The sequence below is a fragment of the Sitodiplosis mosellana genome, unplaced genomic scaffold (assembly GCF_009176505.1).
Source record: "Sitodiplosis mosellana isolate CC-2019 unplaced genomic scaffold, AAFC_SMos_1.0 Smas_scaffold_6226, whole genome shotgun sequence".
NCBI lineage: Eukaryota > Metazoa > Arthropoda > Insecta > Diptera > Cecidomyiidae > Sitodiplosis > Sitodiplosis mosellana.
The window spans coordinates 16814861-16825360 of record NW_022601467.1 but is presented as its reverse complement, the minus strand read 5'-3'; the positions used below and the strand labels follow the sequence as shown (position 1 = coordinate 16825360).

General features: G+C 36.6%; 3 protein-coding genes across 4 annotated transcripts in view; 2 read left to right on the top strand and 1 right to left on the bottom strand.

The window, feature by feature from the left end:
- The first annotated feature begins 99 nt into the window (after positions 1-99).
- On the top strand, positions 100-1809 carry LOC129578651 (uncharacterized). Its single transcript, XM_055467526.1, has 5 exons — positions 100-235; positions 353-403; positions 602-745; positions 815-1272; positions 1369-1809. The coding sequence occupies exons 1-5, from the start codon at positions 220-222 to the stop codon at positions 1492-1494; spliced, it is 795 nt and encodes a 264-aa protein (XP_055323501.1). The 5' UTR covers positions 100-219; the 3' UTR covers positions 1495-1809.
- A 274-nt stretch (positions 1810-2083) lies between these two features.
- LOC129578653 (nascent polypeptide-associated complex subunit alpha) lies at positions 2084-4042 on the bottom strand. Its single transcript, XM_055467529.1, has 3 exons — positions 3934-4042; positions 2958-3105; positions 2084-2848 (listed from the first exon to the last, which is right to left on the bottom strand). The coding sequence occupies exons 2-3, from the start codon at positions 3076-3078 to the stop codon at positions 2343-2345; spliced, it is 627 nt and encodes a 208-aa protein (XP_055323504.1). The 5' UTR covers positions 3079-3105; positions 3934-4042; the 3' UTR covers positions 2084-2342.
- Positions 4043-5241: 1199 nt separating this feature from the next.
- Positions 5242-10500, top strand: part of LOC129578644 (RYamide neuropeptides-like) — a 15163-nt gene continuing 9904 nt past the window's right edge. Inside the window, exon 1 of one of the 2 annotated variants that reach the window (XM_055467504.1) lies at positions 5242-5757. The gene's annotated coding sequence lies outside the window, so the exon portion shown is untranslated. The remainder of the gene's footprint in view (positions 5758-10500) is intronic. The other variant, XM_055467505.1, reaches the window with a different exon arrangement.

Sequence of the window (10500 nt, the reverse complement as noted above, 5' to 3'; positions counted from 1 at the left end):
CGGTGAATTGTGTATGCACCGTCCGTTTGGTGGTCGGTGCGAATATCAACACAGATGATATACACGGAATATGCTTTACGGTACATTTTTGGCGTACACATTCCAGAGTTTAGCTCAGTGATGAAATTCGCACGACAAACCGAACAACACAATTGATGTAGACAGAACCAAAGTTTTCTAAGAATTTTTGCCGCACAATCTATCGTTAACAACATCAAAATGGACGTGTCATTGGGTAAATATTCCTTGAATTTTCATGTTTTTCCAACTAGAATTGGGTATTTGGTTCGAGTTTGTCGGAAATTTTTCACGTTTTTTTTCGATTGTGTTCTTTTTCTTTGCACTACGACAGATGATTACATTCGGGCAAACAAGAGCGTGCCGCAAACAAACATGTCGCTCGGTAAGTATATTCGGTTCAATTGACAACATGATTTTCCTTCTATTCCAATAGAGTAGCCACTTAGTTTCTGATTGTTTATGAGATTTTTGCAGGATCATCATTTTTTTTTCTCTCGATATTCGATTGTTGATATGAACATTTTTCGATGAATTACATTGTTGATTAATACATTGTTTTTTTCTACGTTTGCAATGCAAGATGAATACATTCACGCAAAAAACATCAAGCATCCGGCTCATTCATACAACAACCACAACAATCAGCATGGTCAAGCCGACGCTGGTCCATCAAAGTTTGATCGGTACAAGTACCAAGACGAAGACGACGAAGAAATGGATGAAGGTGATTCAATGAATGCATCAATTTATTTCCGAATAAATTTCAGAAAAAAAATTCCTTTTAATTTTCCAGATGGATCCGTCAAGGAAATGCCGAAATTGGTGCCATTTGTGGCAAAGACAATGCCACCGAAAAAGAAGCCGATTCATCAGCGGTTGGGCGAACGTGGTTCAATTTGCGAAAGCATCCACACGAGCCAGATGAAGTTGTACCGATCAAACCAGTTCAAAGCAAAGAACAGCGTACAAAAACGTTTGGGCAAGGGATACGTGAACCCAGCCATCGTGGAACGACAACGCATCACACTTCACGCACTGAAATCGTTTGCAAAAGACGAATCAAATATGTTGGTGTCAAACGATGACCAGGGCCAAATGTTGCTGAATGCATTCGTCAAAGCGATCAACATCAACAGCAACGGCATCACCAACGGCATCACCAACAAATTCCACTTCAACAACAACAACCATGGACGCGAGGCTGAGCCAAAGTACGACATGAAAATCCAAAAGGAAATTTCGTGCTTACAGGTAAGAGGATCGATTTCGAAAACATTGAAATGTACAGAACTAATGCATGGATTTTCTCTCTCTCTCTCTCTTTCCCTCCCTCCCTCTCTATCTCAGGGCAAGGAATTGTACTATGCTTGTCCAGGTGCCTTTGTCATCAGTAATGATGGCCCAGGGCTACGCGGCATGGTCAAAGTTCCATCGCACAAAACCGACATTTCGTTGAACCAACGCTTTGCTTAGGCCAAAGCTGCAATCATTTCACGATCTCTTTCACGACATGATTCATCCATCGATCAATTATCGAATAACGATTTACTTATCCTGAACACAGGGACAAATCATTTATTACTTTAGCTAAACTTTTGGCAATGGAGCCGCATTGTTTTTTCTCATAGTATTATTTTCCTTCTTCTTCTTCTTCTTTTTTTGTTAACAAACCAAATATGCCGCTATTTAATGCGCAACAAAAATGAACGATACTTATGTATTCTATGATTGAAAACGTGTTTTACGTTGTAAAGAATCAAATCAATAAAAAAAATTAATTGAAACAAAGAATACTTTGTAATTTATTCCTTTTGAAACAAAAATGCCCTTTATTTAGTTATGAATATTAGTTTTTGTTTGTCTATTTGATGTTTTCTTTTTGTCGCACTGAAATGATTTTATTTTGTATCAAAAGCCGCATTAATACAACATATATCCTTTATGTTCCGAAATCAAACGAAAAATTTTTTTGGCTCAAAATAGTAAGAAACGGTTTTGTTTAGTCATGAAAATGATAACAAAGAAAAAAGAGTAAAGAAAAAAGAAAAAAAGTACATTGAAATGAGATTTGTGAGTTTTGGTTTTAATGCTTTAGTTTATTTGTTTTTCATCGATTTCCTGTTGGATTTCTAGTGTGTGTGTGTGTCGTTGTGTCATAAAATTTTCTTTGTTTCATTAGACCAAACGAAGCACGTAGTAAAACAAACGAGAAACGTGTTAAATTTTTTTTTGTAATCAACGTTTTTTCTGTGATTCATTTTTATGTGTGTGTGTTTGTATTTTTCTTTTTCTCTTGTGTATGCTGTTCATGCTTAATTAAATTACATTGTAAGTTCCATAATCGCATTTACAATATCGTTGCTGTTGTTCTTGAGGGCGCGAATAGCTCTTGCTCGGGCAACATTTGCCTGTGACATAACCAATTCGATATCCTTTTCGTCAACGCCAGTTTCATCAACTTCTTCTTCGTCTTCTTCGGCGATTGGTGCAACGGTTGCATTGGTACCGGATGAATCGGCAGTGCCAACGGTTGGTTCGGGTCCCTTGAATTTTTCAGCAGCAGCCAATTGGGCTTGTTGCGATAAATCTTCGATTTTAGCCTCACCAAACACAATGTACGTATCGCTATGCGGGTTTTTGTACACATCCGGGCTATTGATGACGAAGAGGATATTTTTTGATTTACGAATGGTGACTCGATTAACGCCTGACACTGGTTTCAATCCCAATTTCGACATAATCTTGCGAGCCTTCTTTTCACCACGTGATTGTTTGGCCTTTGACACTAGATCGATTTCTTCTTTACCGAGGGCGGCAGCAGTGTTTCCTAATAAGAAAAAAGCACACATATCACTCATTTTGTTCACTATTTCACCTGGGCTGGTTTCATTTTCAACGTTGTTTTCTCGTTGTTGCAACGTGTTCTCAATATTTACCTGTATCTTCCAATTCAGGAATAGTAGTGTCTGAATCATCATCGTCATCGTCTTCGATGCGTGCTTCAGTTTCCTCAACCTTGGCGGGAGTTTCGTTTGTGATTTCCGTCAATTCTGGCATTTTGATATATATTTAATATATATTTGGCTGCAATGGAGAAGAAAAAAAACCATGAAATTATCACAAACGTTATTCATTTAGTACAGTCATATCTAGGCGATTCGGTTCAGTTGAACATTTGTGCAATGCGCGATAAGACAAACCGCGAACTCATGCGGTTTCCGCCGAAAAAAAAATTAGAACAAATGTTCTAAAATTTCCTGACAAAAAAATGCCGCATTTACCAATAATGCCAATATCACCGATTCGCTTAAAATTATTCGAAAAAAATTGAGTGGGAATGAATTGTATTTGCGTCGAAAAACATGCTAAATTCTCATTCTAAACAACATAACCTTAAATGGACGAAAAAAGAAAATGCGATATACACATACATCGGTTCAAGGCTGTTTGTTATTTCGTTCTTTTCCATATATTGAAAAATCACCATGAGCACTCATAAAAAAAATCATGTTTACGATATCGGCATAGTCGGAAAGTAAATATTTCATAGAATTTCTTTTCTGAATGCATTTCAAACAATTTCTTGGACGTAAAGAATCGCAAATGCAATGCTATGCAAATGACATGGAAAAAAATTCCAATTGTAATTTCGAATTTTTCTTCTTCGTCCCTTCGTTTTTTTCTTCTCTTTTATTTGACAGGCAACAACAGTATTGCGGCAAAATATCGTTTAGTACACAAATGGGTACAAATCTGTTGTCTATTTTTTTCAATTTGAATTTTCCACAGATTTTATACGATCATCGTGAAAAATATTTATTAAAAACGATTGCAAATACATTTTACTAGAAATATTTGACAAAGAAACGAACATTTTTTTTATGATTACACTAATTTTCCACGATAAATTACCTTTAAACGAATCGGACACGAGCTGCTATGACCAAAAACAAATGAAAAAGGTTCTTAGATTCCTTGTGCTTCATGTGTGTTGATTGCCGATTGGCAGCAGTTGCTGTCAAAATAGCGCACATTTCAAATGGACGCATGGCATCGGTGGCGTCATCTGTTAGAGCGGTTTCAATCCGATTTGTTTTGTCATCGGTTACAAGAAATATGTGTGCTTCAAATGGCAGAATCGTTACTACGTCAATTCGAGACGATTTTATTTACGTACATCGAATGAACGTTTCTCGATTCCCAGAATGAATTGAAGTAGAACGAAAAAATATTGTTTCATTCAAATCGGTTCGTAGGAAAATCCTTCGATTCATATTTGCTCATGAAATGATTGATTGTATTCATGGATGGTATGATCTTGAAAAAATACGAAGATATTCGCATGAAAAATTTGTTAATTTTAATTGACATGCATTGAAAGTGGAAATGCACATTGCAATTCGACTGTGATTCATACCGTCATTCATGTGGAAATATTCCAAATCAATTTCACCATTAGACGATTACGATAAAAATGGCTTTTATTGCATTAACACGCGCAACTTCTTGGAAATGAAATCAGCTTTTATGGTTGATTTTCATTTAAACACCATGAATGGTAAATAGAAACGCAATGCCCAAGTGGGAAAAGTGTCAATATTGTTGCAAAGCGCAACAATATGATTGGATGCTCAATTTAAAAAAAACCCTTGAATTGCGAACAGCAATCATAGTCATGTGGCCATATAATAATTAACTTTTCTGCGAATGACAGTGAATAAAAGGAGAGAAAAACAGTATTTCCACAAACACAATTGTGGCTTAAGCAATTCGACTTTCATCCATAGACAAACAACCATTGTTGATCGCTATCCTACGCAAAACGAAATGGCATGGAAGAAAGAGAAACACCCCGAACGTCATTAATAAACCGTTAAAATCATGCGCGTAATGTGCAAAAATAAGTACAGCCACAAAGCATAGTGCCGTTTTCAATGCTGTTGAATGGTCGCCGCCGTGTTCCATCAGACGTCACCACGGAAAGAAAAATTTGTTATGAACAAAAACAGAGAGAGAGAGAGAGAGAGAAAGCGAGTGTGAATGAAAAACAAAACCACACATCCACTTGATTTCGTCAATCAACCAAGCAAATAATTGGAGCCATTCCATGCAATGTGAAAAAAAGGGAAGTACACCGATACGGAGTGTATCGGATGTAGTGTGTAACAAGTGAATGTGTACATGCTTTTCGCTTTCATCCAGTGAGCAGTGAATGCGCGAAGGTCCTAGCAACAAATGATACCAGCCAGCCAGCCGTTGAGCTTGCGAACAACGGACCAACATAAAAGCATACTTGTGGCAGGCAACAGTTCATTCAACAATTTGCCACGATTCAAGAAACACCATCAAGAGACTTTCGGATCGGAGAGCGAGAACAAGCAGTTAATCCTGCTTCTCTCTGCACCTACACACAAATAAACCATACGAAATCGATCAAAATTTCATTTTTCAACGAGTGGATTAAAAAAAAAAACAATTTCAACAGGTTTTCGAATTAAAATAGCAAACTCCTGTTTGAATTTTGAACCGCATCTAGTTTTCGATCGCATCGCATTTTCATTGCAAATATTGAAACGGGTGTTAATTGTCGAATTTTTTGCAACTCATCAATTCAGTGGAATACGTTCAGATTATAAAACCAAAAAAGGTTCGGTGCAAAATCACACGTTGTGATACTAAAGGACGTGCAATCAAAAAAAAAAAAAAATTTGGACTTTGGACAATTTCAACGGATTTGTGAGTATTTTCAAGCTATTATTTTGTTCTTTAACTTTGTTTCGAGTTTACACCTCGGCGTCGCTTCCATTTCTTAAACTATCATGCAAAAAAGTATTTTCTAATAGCTAAGTTTTCATTGTGTGCAAGAAGAATTGCTTCGACGCTTCTGAAATGGAGTAAATTTTCAACTAAAATAACAGATTTTATTCATTAACCCATTTTTGTGTCCAGGTGTTTTATTTCTGCATCAAATTGCAGCTCAAAATTCGCAACTCGGGCAAAAATGTGTTAAATATCCGCAGTGACCATGGTTTTTATTCTCTAATCGAATACCTTGACCAAAAGATATTCAAAACCAGCAATTAAAAAAAAACCACAGCATATCCAAGTAAAGATCCGAACTAACAGTGAACAGAAAAAGTATCCATCAATTATTTGGGATGTGAATCGATGAGAATGAAAAAGGAGCGCCTTTGAAATAGAAACTAAAATTTGGATTTGGTGTGCCATATTTAAAGTTTTATTGAACATATTCGAAATCGATTCAAGATTCTGGTTTAAATTTAATTTATGAAAAGAACTCGATGTCAGCAAATGATGCATTTTCTAACGGTATTTGAAAAGAGGTGGGAGAAAAACCTGATGACATTTGACTTTTCCAAATTTGACACTCTAAAAGTAGCGATTCCATTGAAACGGACACAAACATACACACACACACACAGCGGTTCTCGTTCTCATTTTCGTACGTTGGTCGCCAACACACCGCTTCCATTCTGATTAATTACCTAAAGAATCTTTTAGAATGAGTCAAAGTGTTGTCACATCAAGCTCGTGTCGTCTTTTTTGAGTAGTGTCTAATTACAGTTTTGTTTGCTGCTACACAATCCACCGTGTGCTCATATCAAATGACCACCATCACCATCAAGTATATAACACCTTCGAGAAAACAATGCTTGACACATGAATAATTATGCATGGGGTCTTAAGATTATCGATACGATCGAAAGCCATTAGTCATAAATATATCAGCGAAACTGTAAATTTTCGGTTTTAAGCAAATGCACACGCATACAAGTGAGCAAGGGAGGAGGAGTCAACATCTCTCGCAAGCCTTGAATCTGTTGTGCACTTCTCGCTAGCGCAGATTCCAATGTGGGATAGAAATTAATTGAATAACGTTGATAATACCGAAGAAGAATGTGAATTCGAAATATTTGTAAGCTAATTTCTGCAAACAATGTCAGCCAAGCACGCACATACAACACACTTAGCCGTTTAGTCAATATTTTGTGAGCACTTTTCTTATCTCTATTTGATATAAACAAGAATATTTAATGGAGGGAAATTAATTAAATAATTATTAATTTGAGTAATTCAAGACTATGGGGCCGGTTAACAGTACCACGCATTCAACATTTTTATATATATATAAATACCATACATTTCCAACTTGTTACACCTGGCACATTTGCTAATTCTTGCTTCAAATTCCGCAAACGATCAAACACATGTATTCCATTTTTGCGGCGCAAGAAGGATAAAAAAAAAACGAAAGAAACGTAAAAAAGAGTGCGGCGCACATGACACCGACTGAATAATGGTAATCGAAGAACTCTCAAAGGATTTCAGTGTTAATTCCACCCTCGTGTTGAGGCAAGCACATATAAAACGTAACCACTGCCGTCGAGTAACACAAGTATTCGCTCCTTTCAAATAACATATTCACCATGTACACATACAGTATGTACTACGTACAAACCGAGTCCGAGAATAAACAAGCACTTTACTCTGCATTAATTAAAAGCAAATGGAAATGCTTTTTACTTCCAGTGAAAAGTGGCGAACGTGTTAGAACTAAATCGCCGAATTGAGACCATATTTTCGCCATTTATTTTCGTTTTTCACCAAAAAAAATTTTCCTACAGTCATTTTCAAAAATAAACTTCACAATGCAATGCTGGGAATGTTTTTGTGTTTTTTTTTCGATGCTTTTCTCTATCTATTGAAATCTAATCGCATGTCTTAATGAAATATTTTGTATGAAATTCAAACTCTTCACCGATCAACACACAAACACACACACACACACACATGCCATCTTGTGACATCGGAAAAGACCATTTCTGATTTACATATGTATATCCAGAGACATTTTTCTTCATCGCAAATACACGTATGTGCTTCGACGGCCCCCAATGCGTACGGCCATAGACGATTCGCACGTCACATTCGAAATGTGTAAAACAGATTGAAAAGTGGGATTTCCACGATCTTCCATCCACGTGCGTTATCATAATTAAAGTGCACAACGAAAGAGAAAAACACAAACAAAGCAAAGCAAAAAATCTCACGTGCATAACAATTAACGTAAATAGCATATGAGAGCGTTTGTATCAAAGGCAAATACATAGTTTTAACTGTTGTTTCGATAATTTGTCTGATAGAGGGAGGGTGAGTGAGGATAGGGTAAAGAGATGAAGTTCTTCATGACAAATTTAGCTGGTAACTTTTGTTATTTTGAATTGGGTCATTCGATACACTTCCGCATGATTTATACATCTGCACACGAGTATACACCATTTGGCGGAGGTTGTTGCTTGAAATATAAAACAAGTATTGATTCCATTCGTCAATCTCCCCTCTCGTTTGATTAGATAAAAATGAACAGGAATAATAACGGAACAAAACCGTGTATGATGCAAACAACTAGCTCTCATGTTCTTCGAATCGACCCAAATGCCATCAATACAGCCTAGCATTTATTGTTTGCACACACATTTGGCATATTAGAAATGGTTTACCGGTACTTTAAGTGATTTTCCGAATTCATTGTGGACTGTACGATCCTTGAATATTTTAAAAACCACAAACTCATTTGAGAATTTAAAAATTTGAATATTGAGACATGAACATGAAAGCAGTTGTAAACAGTAACATGAGTGAGAAACATATGCTCTACATTTTCTTGTGGGAACAATTCCTATCCGGAATACTGCACAACATTATGTGCTGTCACTCAACTGTCGAATTTCCGAACAAACTAACTAAATCTTTTCTACGGAATTACACAAAAATCTGGCAATGATACAATGTGGGTGATTACATTTATGAGGGAAATGAATTCTGGATAAAAGCTCTCAGGTGCTAGTTTTTCCCTCTTCTTGTGATTTTTTTTCTTCGACTTCTTCTTGGAAATTGAGAGATGCATGCAATTCGCATATGCACACTTTGGTATTTAGCAAAGTGAGAATCTATCACAATGTGATAGAATGTCTGTATAAAGTTTCGTACATTTCTAACTGAACAAAAAAAGCGATATGCTTGTGAAAAGTGACTCGATGCCATTTCAAAATGCAGAAGGAGAAGAAGAATGACGGATATGTGGCATTTAGGATTCCCAATATTATCCCTGATTTCATTACCGTTTGAGGAATATTTTTCGTTTGAAGCGAAAAAAAAAATAAAGAAAAATACATGAAATATGCACAGAACAGAATTGGCAAAATTGTCTTGTAAATTGATAAGCAACACGGGTAATGTTAATCTCAATCAGGGAATCATGATGGAGCTGATGACTTGCATAAAGCTCGTTTTCCTAACAGATTGTGATTCAGCGGTTGTTCCAAATGGGACAAATGCATAACAATGCCGCACGCATGCCAACCGAGCGAGCGTCACTGGATCAGTCATCGTGGGACTCCGACCGAAAAAAAAATGAAATGGATTTTATACACGTTCACATTTTCCCACGCATATCTCCGAGATGAAAGCGTTTTAAACCCCCGAACAGCTTTTGGTTGCTTTCCATTGCAAATTGGCTTGTTGCAACTTTGCCCATAAAACAGCAAAACAATGAATTTTCTATTACACTCTTTAGCGAAAGCGACATGCAGGCACGGATGACTTTGCATGCTCTTACCACCTCATTGGATTTACGATTTTTTTCTTCTCTATCTTTGCTGCTTCTCCTTTTTTCGGCAACATTCTGAACAGCGCTTATTGTCATACGTCCACTGTGAAATCAACCGGTGGATTAAAACAAAAAATTACACGAACAACTCAATTACATTCTCTGTTGATTCTGCTCTATTTTTTTCGCTCTCTCTCTCTCTCTCTCTCTCTCTCTCTCTCTTCCTCCCTCTGTGTATGTGTTTGTTTCACAGAGAGTTTATTATTAGATTAATTAATGTTATTATTGAGCGTTTGAAGTATCACCTTGGGCTTTGCTCTACACACGAGAGCAACATTTTTGCATACAGTCCACGACGAATATGAAAAACGCATCATAAAAACATGAATTTAAATTACTTGCAAAACCACATAGAATGTAAATGGTACGTTACTGCTGCTGCTGCTCATTTGAATTCGTCGAAGAATATTCAAAATGTGATCGCTCAAAGGCGTGCTTTTCCATGTTTTAGTAGGATCATTTATTAATTATTTTCACTGAATGAGATAAAATTGAAAATTTCAATGAATAAAGTAGCTTGCGTTGATCTTTCTTCACAATAATGCATTGACTCGTTCGCTCTCTCTCTCTCTCTCCCATTTTTTCTTATCTCTTGTTATCTGTTGGTGTCTATGCATAGCATACAACCGGAAAATGTACAGTTTATCTAGAACACTTAAAATTTGCCAATTTTCCCTGCTGTTTATATTTTGCAACAATAAAATACACTTGAAATAGATGGACAGAGAGAATGAGCAACAGACACACACACACACACACACACACACACACACACACACACACACACA